The sequence below is a fragment of the Falco rusticolus genome, chromosome 14 (genome assembly GCF_015220075.1).
Source record: "Falco rusticolus isolate bFalRus1 chromosome 14, bFalRus1.pri, whole genome shotgun sequence".
NCBI classification, from domain to species: domain Eukaryota; kingdom Metazoa; phylum Chordata; class Aves; order Falconiformes; family Falconidae; genus Falco; species Falco rusticolus.
The window spans coordinates 7,629,592-7,646,421 of NC_051200.1; the positions used below are offsets into that span (position 1 = coordinate 7,629,592).

Here is a 16,830-nt window from a genome sequence, read left to right on the forward strand (position 1 = left end):
AGCCCCGGGCCCGCCGCCGGGCGGGGGCAGCGGGCGGCGCGGAGCGCTCCGGCCCCGCAGCTCCCGCCGCTCCCGCCCCAGCGCGCAGGCGCGGCGGAGCCGCTGCCGGGGCTCTGTCCGCCGCCGTGGCCCGGCGGGCTGCGGCGGGGAGCGGCGGCCGGCGGCAGCATGCGGCAGTCCCTGACTCAGCAGCGCCCGGGCGGCGTTGCGCTGCCCGACTCCGTGGGTAAGTGCCGGGGGAGGCCCCGCCGGCCCGGGAGGGCGCGGGCCGGGGGCGTGCGGCCATTTTGGGCGGTGGGTCCCCGGGGGCGCCGCCGCCCCCCACACCGGCCCCCCCCCTCCCCGCCACGGCCGGGCGCCCGCCGCCTCCCCCGGCCCGCCGCCGCTCGGGCGCAGTGTCAGTCGCAGGGGGACGGTGTGTCGTCGTCGTCGTCCCCGTGGTCGCCGTCCCCCCGGCGCGGGGCTGCGGCAGAGACCCCGGTGGGGCGGGCGGCCGCCCGTGTGGCGCAGCCCCGCGCAGTGGAGCGGGGCGGGCGTGCGGGACCGGGGCGCCCCCGCCGCGGGCTGGCGGGGCCCGGGCGCTCCGCGGCGGTGCTCGGGCGGGCGGTGAGGCGGTGGGCCTGGCGGCAGGGCCCGCGGCGGGGCGCAGCCCGCACACGGTGGCGGTTTTAGCGGAGGGATGGAAGGGCCGGAGCGGGGCCGAGGGGCTCGGGGTCGCTGGCCCCCGCCTCTCCCGGGTGAGAATTAAAGTGGGCTGCCCGGGGCTTGTTGGCCTTGGCGGCTTTGACCCCCAAAGCGCAAGATGGAGAAGCCGGTGCTGTTCCTGTGCCATCTTGTCTGTTTTCTCCTGAAAATCAGGAAGAAACTGAGGTAAATCAGGGCCAGCGCAGAGATACGCATCCCTGTAAACTTCTAACATAACCTGGTGGAAAAGCCTGCTACAGCCTGGCTTTTAGAGCGGCTTATATACAGCAACTAGAATAAGGGGATGTTTCTGAGTCTTGAAATAAAAATGATGTTTCTGAGCGCCGTTTTACCAAAAGAAATAGCCAGACTGTAGTTGGTCTTAATTTCTTTACATTTTTCTCACAGACTTAAGTGCAGTGTTTCAGAGCACCTAGTGTGCTTATGCTGAGGTTGCCCTGCAAGTTCTGAGGTGCCTGGTTTGGGTAAATCACAGAGAAAAAGCTGCTATTGTAGCTTAAAGGCAGAGATAGCAGAGCTGTTGTAGCTCCACTTCTGTCTATGAAGCTGTACCGGGCTCAGCGGCAAAGAGGAAAATGATATGATGGGAAATGCTTTCAGCAAAAATTAATGTTGACCGGGAGGATTTTGCCCGGGCAGCCCTTCAGCACCGGTCGGTGGAGATGCCGTGAGGGCCTATCAGTGCTGGGGCAGCCGAAGCATCCTTGTAGGAGCAGAAAACCACTTGCTCAATATCCATGTAACAAAACGTGTTTTCAGAGAAAGAAAAAATGGAATTGGTGTCCCCGTACAGAGCTAAAGTGGAGGTAATCACATTATGTCCTCAATTTCACGTCTTTATCGCCAATATCCAGTGAAAATATTATAGTTGGTTTTGTCAGGCCTTTGAATAAAAGCTTTTTTAATTATTATTATTCCTACCAGGAATATTGAAAAGCTTTCAGAAATTTTCCAGTTGGAAACCTTTTGTTTCACTTCTGTATTGCCTGTCGGGGTGTGCCAGTTGTGAGCTAGGAAACAATGTAGAAACGGAAGAGTGGAAAACATGGTGGTCCTGAAACAAGTTCAGAATCCATAAACAGTGTGTCAAGCTGCTTACTTCAGAGTGTTTTCCTGCAGCAGTGCTCATACAGGGCACTCTCGTTTTGAGGAAAGTGGCACATTTTGCAGGTTTTTTCATGGTAACTTTTTGAAGCATCTCTGATGGAAACGCAGCAATAGGGGTTTGTGTGTGTACCGCCCCGCTGGTGTACCCATGGTGTTAACTCGAGCGTACTCTGCAGGGTGGCTGTGCATGGCACACAAACATCTGCACACCCACACAGCCTAGCTGTAAAGAGTTTAAGCTGTGTAAGGAACATATGGCTGGTTTTACTTATCTTCTGCTCATTTGCCAGCCAAACCATAGAATCAGCCAAATCAGAAGTCTGGTAATCTACCATATGTGTAAGCAAGACAGGTTCGTTCTTTCCTTTCAGAACTAAACTATGTACAAAGTAGCATTTTTTTCTCTGGTTTCTAAAGTTTTGTTCAGCTAAACCTGTGGTCCTAGTACTTTGGAATTTTAAAGCATTTATGTGACACTTAAATTTCAATGATTATTACATTGTGTGGCACAAGCTATAGTATTTGGGAGGCAATACATACAGAATGGCATAATATATTGATAAATTTGAACTCTTCAGAAGTCTAGATTTTATATTATTAACTTGTTTGGCATATTTGGGAAAATAAAAATATTAACCCCAAATGCAACCTGCAGCAAACAGTTGGGTACCTTTAGCTCCATCCTGTAAAAAATGTCATGAAAAACTAAGGATCACTGATAAAAGATCCAGCCTAGATCTTAGGGTTCTCTAGCACTTATTTTATTTTGTTTGAAATTAGTATCTGTCTAGCTATTCATTCCAGCTAAGGACTAATGAGTTGCTAGGCTCCTTGCTTTTAGACCCAGTAATGTCCTAGTGGTGCAGTCACAGCTGTGCTCTGGGATATGAGCAGGTTTGTGAGTGGAGGGTTTTCCTTCCAGAGACATGGTCATGTGTCTTTTCTTTATAAACCCCTCTTGCCTTTCATCTCCTTGTGTTGGGCTTTTAAGCCCTGAGTTTAGGACTGGTCTGTTATTTCAAGCTCATCTGGTTGGCATGGGTGAAATGATCTAGCCCCATGCCCTTGGCAGCTGTGCCAGCCCAGATCATGGAGCAGCATGGGAGAGGGAGTGCTTCTGCCAGCAGCACGGCTGGTGGTCAGGCTGGAGGGCGGTGTGGGAGCAGCAGGGAGCTGCTGCACTTTTCCCTGGGGAGAGCTGTCCCTGTGGAGGAAGGGAGACAGTTTGTACAGCATGTGTCTGTATGGCTGCCTCGGAAAAGCTGTAAGGATTAAAAGGTCTCTCTAGCTGTGCTGCAAATATGTGCAGACCCTAAAGAAGTGCCTGTGGACAGCTGAGGTGTACACCTTCAAGACAGAAAGATGCCCAGCAAGGTCGGGTGCGCTCTTTCCAGATAATTTGGACAAGGAGGTTGTGCTTGGCTTGGCTGAGTCTTTCCTCCTGGCCTTTCTGCAGGAATTTATCTCGCCACATACAGGCTCTCAGGGAGCCCCTGACCTCCTTAGCTGGGGTTCCTAATGTGGTTTGCTTTAGGGAATAGGCTCAGCTAGGGTGGAAGCAGCTCATTGCTCGTGGAACATGTCCCTGCCCTTCTCTGAAACACCCTGAGAAGTGCTGGTAGCATGCATGTCACGGGCGAGCCTCTGGGGTGGGAAACACCTTTGCCTGTTCATGGGGATGGGATCCAAGACAGCCCCAGCAGCCCACAGGGAGCACGGCAGGGACCATTACAGCCTGTTATCCTACCAGCTGCTCTTGTAGGTGCTGGGTCATGTCTACATAATGTATGAAATATAATCAAAAGGATTGTCCCACAAAGCTATGCAAAGATGGCAGAGCACACATTAAATAAACGTGCCTAAAGATGTTGCTGAACGTAACGTTGCAGCCAGCTTTCCTCTTGGCTGTTGGAATCAGTATTTTATATTTATGCTCATTTGGGAGATCTATAAATATATAAAAGGAAAAAAAACCCATGATCAGGCAGCTGTAGATGAGTTTCACTAATCCACAAATTCATTATTCAGGCATCTAAAAATACCTGGGTCCTTGCTGAATGTAGAGGATGATACTATATGAGGAGGAGAAGTGGCTGTTACTGGTGATTTCACATGGAAAATTATGGATGCCCTATGACATGATTGCAGCCCAGATTTCCCTCCTCAGAACAAGTGGCATACAGTGTGGTTATTTAGCTTGCTATAAGTAAACATATCAGAAAACATATAAATGCTTAATGGTAATATTTCTCATTAGTTCAACTGCCCCAGGCCAGAGGGGCTGGGAGGCTTCGATGTATCCAAAGGAGCTTTGCAAAGTTACAGTTCTTAAGGCTCTCTTCATCTACGTCAGAGCGATGATAAGTAAATGTGAATTCAGATGCCCTAGTAACGCTTGATAAAGCATGTTAGTGAAGGTGAAAAGTGACAGCCAAACCCAAAAATACTCTCAAGTTAGAAGAAAGAAAATTCTCCACAATGTAGCTGGTAGTGGGAGGAGAAATTTGCGGTACTGTGACTGTCCCCAGATGGAATCAGCAAATTCTGTTGTGTATGTGTGTTTTTAGGGTCGTTCAATAGAAGAAAAAGAAATTCCCTCTACGTAACTGTGACTCTCCTCATTGTGTCAGTATTAATTCTAACGGTGGGCCTAGCTGCTACAACAAGAACCCAAAATGTGACTGTTGGAGGTTATTACCCAGGGGTTATTGTAAGTATAGAACTCCTAGGTAGGTCTAGAAAACTTATTGCCTACAAAATCCCTTGTAATGCTGCAAATGTTATAAAGGGTGATCTTGTCCTGAATATTATGCTCAGCTACTTCATTGCCATTTGATTTAATTTTTTTATTATTATTTTGCACCTGCTGCTCATTCCCATGCAGAAATCCCATCCAAGTGGCAGCTTCCTCTGAGCTTAGGTAATGACATGCTTTTGAGTTAACAGCGAGACAGATAAATAGGTCTTATGTCAGTCAAAGCAACCTTAGAACTTCTTTGTTTGCATACGTCACATTAACCCCAGGCAGAAGTAAGGCAAAGGAGGGCCATAGGTGCCAAGAACAGTTGAGAGACCAGGTCTTGAAATGCTGTTCATGAAAGTTCATTTGCAGAAGTGTTTAACAATTCAGAGTTCTTGAATGAGGAGAAGCACATTAGCATAGCTGTGGCAGCCTGCCAGGGGAGCATGCAGATCAAAGCAGCTAGCACATCCATTTCTTCTTTTCTGTTATCAACAGATGAAAATGGGAAAGGACAATCTTGTAGCTTCATATAGCTTAAATTAGAGAAGACTGATGGTGCCCAGCCTTCTTGCCAGCAGATGTATAATCTCCTGCAGAAGCATAAGGGGCAAGTACATCATTCCCCTCCCGCTATGCGCAGAGGTCTAAAACTAGCTGGAAAGCAAGGTCTGTTCCGGTGCGTGTCTGAGATGTGCTCAAAAAGAAGCCCAAAAAGGACTGAGCCAAGTTTGGGGTCTTAGCAGGTTGAGCGTAACTGCAGACCCCCAGCTAGAGGCCCCTGGTGTAGCAGTGTGGAGTGCTCTGCATTTAGGTTTGAAGCCGTGAAGTCAGAGGCTTAAAATCAGTCCAGGTAACTAGGTGGAGATTTGTTCTTGCCTTATTGTGGTTTGATTTATTTGCCACCATTGCTATCTCAAGGACGTTTATACTTCTCTGTGGACAAGCTCTTCTATGACTGAAGAAAGCCCCTTTCCAGCCATTAGAGTGGAACACTGTTAGACTCTGGTTTAGGATTAGTTTTCTGGCTTGTCCCAGTAACTCCTCCGTTTAGGCCTGATCTTGTTTTAAAGAGAATTATAGAAGGAAGATGTTGAGAAAGGTGACAGGCTGGCTTCAAATTCTCCACACTTAGCATATGCTCCGTCAGCCTGACTTGAACATTGTGCTTCAGAGCAGGTCCTGCAGACTGATGCAGATGGGTAGAGCCTGTTGTTCATGTCTCCTTGACATCTCCTGTGCTATTTATGCTCTGGGAATGTCAGCATCGCTCACGCTTTTCTAAGATTCAGTCTACTGAAGGAATTAACAAATTCCTGGACTTGGGAAGGGTGTTGAGTTACTTTATTCAGAGGCACCCTGACAGTGTTTGTCACCAAATTCCGTCTCTGTTAGTTCATTAATCTGCTGTATGGAAATGTGTGATGACCTCGCCTCTCTCCCTGCACAGGAAAACATTTCAGTGTGCTGCTGGATGCTTTAGCAGGTGCTTAAAATAGCTGGTGTTTCGTAACAAGCTGGGATTTCTCCCTTTGTTGTGGAGAAAGGGCTTGCTGTGGTGATGGGTACTCAGCGAGTTGTCCCCAGGCTGGTAGTTTCTACAGCCCTGAAGAAGCAGGTCCTTGCAGGTCTTGCCATCCAGAACTTCACGTGAATGTTAGGCCTGCGTGCATCCCCATCAGGGGTTTCTGTGCACCGTTAGAGGTGCACCACCGTTAGTCATGCTCTGAGTACCCTGCATCGGTAAGCAAAAGATAGAGACAGAAGTCTCTTTTGTGTGCTGGGTGACTTCTCCATTTGTGGACCAGATCCGTGGGTGGGATCATCTTCTGGGACATCAGATGTCTCAACACTGCCGTGCCTAATGCACTGTTCTTTCCTTCTTTAACTTGTGTGTCTTGGGCAAGCACCTCTTGTGCAAGGACGAAACATGAAAAGAGTGGCTGTCTGATGTGGGGGACTGTCTTCCCAGGCCTCTGCTCCCAAGGAAGGACACTGGAGACCTTCCACACATCAGTGGGATTTTGTTTGGTTGGTTTTTCTGGGGGGTTGTTTTTTCTTTTTTTTCCCCCCAAACAGTGCAATTCCTCATTGACACAACTGGAGGAGCTGAAGCAGAGGGTGCAATGACATGTCCTGTAGCCAGGCTGCCTTCACCCTCCTCTGTGACCACGACACCTTCACGACTACATCTGTGAACACCGCAGCTGTACCTCTGGGTAATGTCCTTACCTGTGGCTAGATGACTGAGCTGGGAAGCCCAGAGTGTAACAGCGATGCTCAGCAGACAAGAGTAACAACCAGGTGCAGAGGGCAAGCACCCTTATGGAAGCGAGTCTCCAAGATATACCAGCTTCCAGCATCTGAGTAAATGAGTGACCTTTCTTAGGTTTTGACTGGCAAACCTCTCCTGCAATGGTTCCTTGTCAAGCGTGTTAGCCTGGGGCTTTACTCTGGAAAATCACGTTCATTTTGTGTCCTGTCCTCTTTTCAGACAGATGTCCCAGGGGATCATATCCACCAGAAAATAAGTGATACAACTGATGCACATTACTAAGATCTCTTTGTTCCATCCGTCAAAGAAAGGGTGGTTTTCCCATTAATGCAGTGAGAATTCCTATTAATTAATGAAAATCCACTGATTTATTTGGTCTTCACCTGTTGGATGTACAGACTTGCTCTAATTTCTTCTTTTTGAATTATCTTAAGTATTTCACCTTTTGGTTTGAAGCTGCTTCAAAACACCACGTGGACATTTCTCTTAAACGTGTTGGATCAAGCTCAAAGGGCACAAAACATGTTTCTTGAGCATTTGCCTTAGGTGTGTGTTGCTACACAACTTCCTTACTGCTGAACATCACCAGACTGAAAATAACACCCAGATCCATGTTGCTGTTAATGCCTGGATCCCCCAGGTTTGGGGACTGGAATTGAGCTGTAAAACTCCTGTTACTTGGGGAAGGTGGGGGTTGTTGCTTGCCTAAGCTGAGCAAAGTAATAAGCCCAGAAGGACTGGCAGATATGTTTGGGGCAGTTCAGCAGTGCTCCTGGCTCTGCACCCTGCCTGCCTGCTGCCCCAGTGTTAAGCAGCACTTGGCGGCTTCGTTGCTGTGCTTCCCACCGTGGTAGTTTGTCCCTGATGTGGGGACAACGGTCTCCAAGAGCTCAGAGTGCAAGGCAGGCAGACGGGAAGCAGCAGCCTGAGGCTGCTCTGCTCTAATCCTGCCGTTGGAGCCAGCAGCCCTTGCTGCCTGTGGCACTGCACCAAATGGTACTGGGCTTAAGCAGAGCAGGGGAAGAATCAAGCCCAACTTTTCATCACATTTATGTCTGCTGATCTCTGCACCTGCCTCTGCTTGTTGGTATCGGATTTATTAAACCTTTGTTTTCTGTTTCTGGATCTTAAAGTATTGATTCCAGGTTAGTTGACTCATTCTTGAATCACTGCAGCTTGTCTCATGCCTTATTCTGCTTCCTGAGGAGTTGGCCAGTTATTTGGCATCCTCACCCAGATCTTTACTGCCCCCCTAATCCATTGACTGGATTTTTACCTGCTTAATATGACCAGTCCATCTGTAGGACTTTTCCAGCATTTCTCATTTTGCTGACCCATAGAAGTGGGGTTGAATATGCTCTACACTGATCAAAGACCTTTCTCAGTGTGACACAGAAGTACTTCTGCATCTGCTCCTGCAGTCCGTGGTTCCTGGTTGAAGTCCCTGTTTCTGGCCTGGCTGAGGTGTGCTCTGTCCTAGAAACTTCTATTTAGTGTAGCTAAATAGCTTAGGGCTATGGAGAAAGGAGGTGGGAAATTGCACTCCTGGCTGACTTCACTGAGCTGAAATAAGAACAGTGTTGTCAGTTAACAGCGGCAGGAAAAGATGCTTTTGCTGGAGTAGTTTATTCTGTTGGCTGGGCTGGCGTGAGCTCTTCTGGTAGAAGACCCTGTCGATGCATCCTCACCCCTGAAAATGAGAGAGGAGCAAAAGGCGGCAGAAACCTGCTAAATTTTCTCAAGTATATTTCTCCCCTATTTTATACTTCACGTCAAAAGACTCTCTGAGGTGGTTGCTCACACCCTTGGTGAGGTTGCAAAAGCCTGGTCCTGCACATGCTAGTGATGTAGCCCTGCTAGGTTTGCATCTGGAGGCTCCTGAGTGTTCACAGGGTTGTTTCAAGACAGCAGCACATATCCTCATCCACCTGCCATTTCTCAGCATCATTGGGGAGGGGATGGAATTCAGAACTCATCCTTTTGGTTTCTACACACGCTTTTAGTGTCATTTAAGGGGTGCACTTGCTAGTTTCTGCTAGTGAGAGACTCCACTGATTCCTTGCTGAAGGAAGAGTGCTCACACATCTGCAGTATGTTCCTTTGCTGCTTCTGGATTTAATTGTGTTTGTTCTGTCTGTATGTAAAATATGTTGGATATCATCCTGATCTAAATGCTAACAATATGTTGTTTTGCAGCTTGGTTTTGGGTCATTTCTTGGAATAATTGGATCAAACTTGATAGAAAACAAAAGGCAAATGGTAAGTTCATTATAACAACTTTTTTTTTAAAAAGTGACAGTAGTTCAAATTTTGTATGTAAAGAGTATTGTTTTCCTAACTCTCCCAAGGTAGTGTTGCATACCTCTTTATAACTAGAGATGGTTTCTGGCAGCCCAGGAGAACAAGGCTGTTAACCCTGATATTTTCAAATAATAATAAAAAAACCCAAAACCAAAACACTCAAGGTAGCACAAAGTGGCTATACACAGTCTCATTGAACCCGGTGGGATTTTTTTAAAAGGGCTTGACTTTGCGTGTTTGGAGTTTTCAGGATAGTCAGTGCTTCACCGACTCATGCCCAGAGCTTTTCCTGTTGAGCTGTAACAGTATGCAATACATAATATGATAAATAACATAAACATAATACATTTACTTAAAATCTTTTAAAATAAATCAGAGGCTTGGAGCTCTGCAAAAATGGCCACTTTCTATTCTAAGCAAAGGACAGAGAAGAAGATCAAGCAGGTGGTATAACAGCCAGCCCGGAGACTGGAGGTGAAAACCCTTAAAGGGCCCAGCAGAAAGTCCTTCCTGAGGACAGGAGTGCTCAGGGCTCTCTGCTCTAAATATGTCTAGAGAACAAGTCACTCAAGATATGGCCATGACAAAAAGCATGAAGGCTGGTGTAATTGAAACACAACCAACATTTCCAGTGTTGCTGATTAACGTGTGTTGCTGGTCTTTGTTTCCAAACACCTCTTCAAGTAAGAAGGAAACCCCAAAAACTTTGCATGCTGTAAAGCAGCAGTTGAGGACCTGAGAAGCACAGAAGATGCTGGCTAGACCAGATGTGCAGACCACAGCACTCGCTGGTTCCCTCCTTGTGCTGTAAGGAGGCTTTTATAGGCTGGGGCTGGGCAGCCGCTGTCTGGGCAGGTCTCTGGTGTCCCATCCCATGGGAGCAACATTAGGAAGAGAGCAGGTGGGCGGTGAACATGCAGATAATACAAACCAGATAAGGCCAGTGCTTGATACGATATGATCACAACCAAGCTTGTGCTGGGGTGGGAGGGGGGTCTCCCTGTGCAGTGGGGACAAAGATGGCCCAGATTATCCCCTCTGGCAAGCACAGGAGACTTGTGTGGGCCTGCCTGGATCTCTGATGGCCCCTAAATGTGTCTTGCAGACACTGTTTCACAAACCCCTCATCTTCCTGCCTGCGCTTGAAGGTAGAGGCTGGCTGGAGTGCTTGGATGTGTCAGTAACAAGACTTAGGGTGGGAGGAAGTCTTTTGGGAGAATTTATCAAAAGGTGTGAGTAGAGAGAGATCAAAAGAAGATGGTACCTGAGGCAGTCCCGGCAGGCTGTTCGAGCCCAGTCTTTCCTAGCCTGTTTTCTCTGCTTTGTTGCATATGCCTGGCTAGAGGTAGCATGTGAGGGAGGTGCAGGCCAGCTCCCGGAGTGCCCTGTGGGCATGCCTGTCTCTGCCTGGCTCTCCTGGGAGAGTGGCTGCAATCCTCCTCCCCAGTGGCTGCCCCATGCTTTGACAGCAAGATCCCTCCATCCTTCCTTGTATGAGGTTTGATTGGGCCAAGGGGCAATCATGCTGTCCCTGCAGCCTGTCCTGCTGGCCCAGCACTGCTGCCTGCTTTTGCAGAGATGGAGCTCTGCGGGGGGCTCAGGGATCAGGTTAGCAGGGTCTGCTGCTGACGGAGGCTAAAGTACATTTGCCAAGCTTCAGAGTTGGGAGAAATATCTGCTTGCCCTGATCCAGAGGCTGGGCTGGGCTGGGCTGCCTTGCCCTTTGCTTTGCAAATAGCATGCTCCCTGCAGAGCAGGGTGAGGCACAGCCTGTAGGAGAGGAAAACTGCCTTTCACGCAGTCGGTCATGGTGCGGGGGAGGTGGGTTTCCCAGTGGATGTTTTTTATTGTTTTCACCATGGCTGTGCAAGAGCAAGATGTCCTGGTCGTTTTGTCCTAGCACGGTTTCTAAGCCTCTTACTCATCCATGTATCAGCAGCATGTCAGGGTCTGGTTGAGCAATGACCATGTTACGCCAGTCCTGCATTCCTCACAGGATTGTCTGTGAGTGACAGCATGGCTCTGACTTGACATGTTTGTTTATTCTGAAGAGCCCTGGTTAACCCATGTTTATTCTTTTCATATCTCTATTGTTTTGTGCCCTAAAAAGCAGGCATGACCCAGCTTTGCAGGGACTGCATCGCTGCTGCCTCAGTTGTCAGCTAGTATGTCTCTGCTCTGACCACAGAAAGGACATGCAGTAGCTGTCACTTATTGTTCCCATGCTTTAGCACATCCCCTCATTCCCCAGGAGCGCTTTACAGTGGCAGCTTTCTCCATTACATGTTTCCATAATGCCACTGGCAGTGCAGGATTATTGGTTTTTTTATTTTCTGTGAACATCCCCAGTGTCCTAGTTTGCTAAAAGGCAAGCTCGGTTACGCAGTTGCTCCCTGCCATCACCAGGAAGAGATAAAAGCAGCTTCTGCTGCCATGTTCCAGTGCGTGTTTCTGCCCATGAGGTGGCTGGGGAGCGTAAGGAGTTGAGCAAGCCAGTGTGGCTGATGGGGAGAGCTAACCTGAAGCAATGCTCCTCGCTTTCTCCAGCCTGCCGACAGGAATAGACCTCTCTTGTTTTTTCTTGTCACACTAAGGGAGAGCTTTCGTCCCCCCAGGGAGGGCCAGCTGCCCGCCTGCCTGCTGGCACTGCAGGCAGCTCTGACTTATACCCGAGCTGCCCGCTCAGCAGTTTTCAAGTGAGGAGTCAGCATTTTATGTGCTTTTGTGACAGTCGTCCGTGCCATGGAAAAGTAATAACCACCAGCTTCACAGCCCATCTGTCGCGGGACCGAGACCTAAAGGGAACCTCAGCCCAGGACGCTCCTGCTTTGTGGTTCCTGCGCTATCTTGAACCCAGTTTGTCTTTTCTTGACTGAATGCTGCTCGGTGTGGCTAACTTCAGCAGGAGTTAGATGGGCAAAGACCAATCACTGTTAGCACTTGGCTTTTGAGAGGGATTTCTACTTGCTATAGTAACAGTATTGTCAACCCCAAATAAAAAAAATCTTCTTGGCAAATCATGAGATTAGTTGAAAACCATGGGGTTTTTTAAATTAATTTGTGTGGTTTTATTTGCTGTTTGATTTTTTCAGTATAAATTCTGAGTGTTTGGTTTTCAGGCTTTTCTTTCACCATCTGAGAGAGAGGAAACTGTGTGTAAATGAAGTGAGCAAACCCATTTCTAACACCAGATCCTTGTATCCTAGTAGGACTGTTACGAAAGTATCATCATTAACCTTGTATTATTTTAAATAACCATATTAGCAGCTCCTATCTGCAAGCAGGGGCGACTGACAAATACCCTAATTGTATATATTTAGTGCTTTGCTCATATCCCGTCTCCAAGGGTCATGCTATTTAGGGAGAATATCCTCTTTCATATATGTATGAAACAAAGGACAGTACAAATAAAAACTACAACAGAGAAATTGCTACAAAATAACCTAAGCCATAAACCCCATTTCTTCCACCGAGACTGTAAGAAGCTGTGCTTTCCCCCATTGTGTGGTTTCACTGGCCGTGGGTGGCTGCTGTAATGGGTAGTGCAAGTTGTGATCCACTTGTGGGGGTGGTGTGGGTCTGAGCGGGGAGGAAATGCTGGTGTTTACAGCTGACAGAAACAGGGTCCCAGCAGAGGACCTGATCGTGGAAACCTTGTCACCTGCTGCCATCTGCAAGTACTTCGTGGCACAGCATCTAATATTCCAGTAACAGCTTGTTACTAGTGACCGTGAGTTGTTTGTATGGTCATTGGGTTAATTTCACGGTCTGCTCTATCTACTGCTGCAGTTCTTATTTGCAGTGGGACAGTGTACATCTTGAATAGTTGCCTTATCTAGAAAACCATTTATTTTTTTCTCATTTTGAAGCTGACTGAAGTAAGCAATTGTACAGGGACCATTTCCACTGTCCCGAGTGAGCCCTCCTGCATCTCCAGTCATTGCTCAAGCTGGCCTGGTCTGCACATGGATGTTGCTGGAGGAAGGTGTGTTTTCACTGCGGGAGGTTTAGGTAAAAACAGTGTGATTAACCTAAAAATCCTGAGATGCTTTCAAAATGCATCCAGGATCCTTCTGGCTTGTGTTTGCCAAGGGGAGCTTGAGCCTCGTGCAGTGGCAGGAACCAAGGTTTTCGAGCAAACTTAGCACCTGGAGCTTTAAAACAAACATCCCCAGTGCCAGGAGACCTGAGGTATCTATCAGCACTGGCCAAGCTAACTATTATTTTTATATTTGTGCTATTAGTGATTTTTACTGTCACTCAAAGCTCCCGATGACAAGAGTCACCCTTGTACTTGTGGAAAAGCAGTTTTTAACAGCTGCCAGTGACCAACACTTGAAGGCTGTGATCGCTGGAGTGGAAAACCACCAGGGAAAAACCCACTGAAGTTTCCAGTTCTTTAAATGGAAATACTGCTGTTCCTCAAGCTATGTCTCTGTGAACCTCTGTCCGAATGCCACGCTTGCCACCCCTCCGTGGCCCTGTTTGTATTCCTGATGTGCTTTGGTGAGGGGGATTAGGATCTGTGTGTGTGATAAGCTGGCTGCTGGGGAGCAAGGAGAGGGGTCATGTCAGCGCTTACACATGGTTTCCTCAGCTGAGCACTGGCACCTTGGCAGAGGTGGTGTTTAAAGTGTTTAGTGGGAGAAGAGGCTTTTTCTCATACTGGGGTTGGGGTTTGAGCATTTCTGGTTTACCTTCTGAATGCCTTCACCCTAATTTTGCAAAGGGGCAGGATGGGTGCAGAAAAGGATCAGACCTTTCTGGCTTCCCTCCTTGTGCTGAAGGTGGAGATGGATCTGGATCCTGCAGCTCCTCCAGGCCAGAGGGGAGGCTCCGTGGGCTGCGCTCGCTGCAACCTGGCACTGAGGAGCCCAGCCAGGCTGCCGTGGGGGTGTACAACACGATGGCATAGGCTGCTCGCCTGTCTTCTGGTCTCACAGCTTTGTGCTTATGCCTGTGTGAAAACATTGTTTCCTGAAGGCACAGTCCCACCAGAGAGGTCTGCACACAGCAGCCTCCCATGTCCTTACAGCCTTACAGGACACGGGGAAGTGTTCACTGGAGCAGCTCCCCACAGCACTCCGGGATGGGGAGAGAAGAAATCCCCTCCTTTCTCTCCAGGGAACAGTTAAGGACAGCAGCAGCAACCAGAAGAGGAGGTGTATCCTCCGCCTAAGTTTAGTGCTTTGGACTCACAGAAAAACTTGCATTACAACATCAAGTCCCCAGAGAACCAGTCTGGCACAACGCTCTACTGCTGCCTTGCAGGAGCAGACGCTCTCCTTTGAGATGCACATCCCATTGCCTTCAATGAGACCAGTCTGTGTAGCCTGGGCGAACATTTGGGTCATTGATTGCTTGAGGGTGTATTGACTGTGGTTTACATCCTTGTGGAGAGGGCATGAAACACTTGGTTGTGGAGAGGCAGATGATACTTTGTTTTGTTTTCCTTTCTCAGCTGGTTGCATCGATCGTGTTCATCAGCTTTGGCGTCATTGCTGCGTTCTGCTGTGCCATAGTAGACGGCGTCTTTGCTGCCAGACACATAGTAAGTGCCTCCAGGAAAACACAGGTCCTGCAGTGCTTTTAATCTAGGAAAACAAGTGATGGTGTCTGTAATCCCCTGTCAGGCCACATCAAACCCTGTAAAATGTGTCATGTGCTGAATGCTGTTTTAAATCATATGCTTTAGAAAAATGTACCAGTTTTTCAAAAATATTTTTGAAATTAGCAGCAAGCATTAAGATCTTAAAACTTTGCTCTATTTTTTATGTATGCTTTATATGTTTACTGAGTCTCAAAACTAAGATGTCATGTGAATTACAGCTATTGCCCAGGGACAGTATATGAGCAGTAACACCTATGGTATTTTAGATGTTAGCAGAGGTAGTTCTTAATGCTGATTGAACCGCTGCATCTACCGTTGTGCTAGAATGAAGCAATTTGATATGAAGCTCATTAAAGTGTTACAGTATGAACAGGAAGCACTTGCAGTAGGTTCTCAGTTTCCATTTGATGACATATACGAGCTGCTGCTGTCATGACCAATTGCTAGTTGTGGGACATGCAAAAGCTTCAGTTATATATTTCAGTATAGAAATTAAAAACCACAATCCCATTTAAGCCTTTTAATTGAAATTTATAACTGCAAACAGATTTTTGTCCTGCAACTCTGCAGTTTGACTTTTTTTTTTTTTTTTTTTTTTTGGTATTTTTCAAAATGGGATTAAAAAGACAGATTTGGGGTTTATTTGTGATCAGAATGGGAAGGAATTTCAGAAGGTCAGAATTACCCATGAAGTAGAAACTCCCCGTGTCAGCTGGCTTGTTATTCTTCTTGTAAAGCTGGCTCCTGTTTCCTGCCTCTGAGCATTCCAATGGTAGAAAGACATCTGGATGGCAGGATTTGCTGACAGAGCAAAGGGCTGCTCCGATCAGCTGCATGATAGGTCTCTGTCTGTCTGGATGCAACCAGCAAGTCTTGGCCATCTCTGATGTCCCTTGCGAGGATGTGTGAAGAATTAGCTTTGATAAAAAGGTGAAGGTCTTTGACTCCTGATCGTAGTCATGTGGGTCTGAGCCCTGCAGACTTGTTCTGGGATTTTTAGGTGCTGACCTCATGGGTCGGGCGATGGCATGAGCTGGCATCTCCTCCCGGCTGGCCCTGGGGACTTCTGCATATCTGAGGCAGCCAGAACTGAGCAGTTGGGATGACAAGGGCTCTGGTTTCTGCCTCTTGATGAACGGACATGCTTTTGGCCTCGCTTCACCCTTTAACAGTCCAAAAATGTCTTGCTGGAGATGTGCTCCTGCCGCACTAGGACATAGTGTTCCCCTTGTTGCCTGCTGCTGCCCTGCCACCCTGAGCTTTGGATCAGGTGCCCAGGGAGCAAGTCTGACTGCTCCTGGGAAGAGCTCGCTGATGTGGATGCACATCCAGCATTGCTTTCCTTGAGGTTTTGTCCTGGGAACCAGGCTGCCCCAAAGTGAGACTTTAGTGCATGTTTGCAGGCTGAGCCATTGGTAATCCTCCAGAGCTTTCCCACAGCTCACTGAAGAGTCCAGAAAGACAAATTTGCCAACAGTTTAATGAGAAATTATTATGATTCAGCATGAATAACCCTCAGAAACATGTCAGGCAGCCTTGGGATGTGTCTGGGGGGATGAGGAATGAATCATTCAGTTCAGGGTGGCCGCCCTCACCCAGACAAGCCTGGCTTAAGAGCCTGATTCTCCTCTGTTAGCTGCAACAAGCACATGCCTCCAAGGACCAGGGTTAAACAGGGGACCTGGGGCTTGGGGGGGCTGCTGTGGGTGGGGAAGTTGCAGAAGAGCCACTGTATCGAGATGCTGATGCGAGAGCAGAGTCTCTCTAAAGCCTGGCCCCTTTGCCCAGGCCAGCTAGCTGATGTTGATTTTGCTGCAATGCTAAGCCTGGTGCTTTTTTGTCTGCAGGATCTGAGGCCACTGTATGCGGGGCGATGTCAGTACTACTCCAAGAGTACCACCCCACCAGAGGTGAGAGCAGGTGCTGTCTCTGGGAAGGGGCCAACTTCATGGTGCAGGTGGAGGAACCTGCTGCTAGGCTGCTGCTCCGGTGTCCCAGAGGTCTGGGAAGTGAGGAAGAGGCGGGAGGCTGGCTCTGGGGCAGGAGCAGGGTGCTGGGAGGACTTGGAAAGTGAATTTCTCTATGCTTGGT

At 48.2% G+C, this 16,830-nt stretch overlaps 1 protein-coding gene across 2 annotated transcripts in view; it reads left to right on the forward strand.

The window, feature by feature from the left end:
- Nucleotides 1–8: 8 nt before the first annotated feature.
- The window catches only part of TMEM255A (transmembrane protein 255A), a 28,232-nt gene continuing 11,410 nt past the window's right edge, over nucleotides 9–16,830 (forward strand). For both annotated transcript variants that reach the window (XM_037408094.1, XM_037408095.1), the window contains exons 1-5: nucleotides 9–226; nucleotides 4,380–4,522; nucleotides 9,024–9,086; nucleotides 14,590–14,679; nucleotides 16,587–16,649. In XM_037408094.1, the coding sequence (XP_037263991.1) occupies nucleotides 169–226; nucleotides 4,380–4,522; nucleotides 9,024–9,086; nucleotides 14,590–14,679; nucleotides 16,587–16,649 (417 nt within the window). In that variant the 5' untranslated portion in view covers nucleotides 9–168. The remainder of the gene's footprint in view (nucleotides 227–4,379; nucleotides 4,523–9,023; nucleotides 9,087–14,589; nucleotides 14,680–16,586; nucleotides 16,650–16,830) is intronic.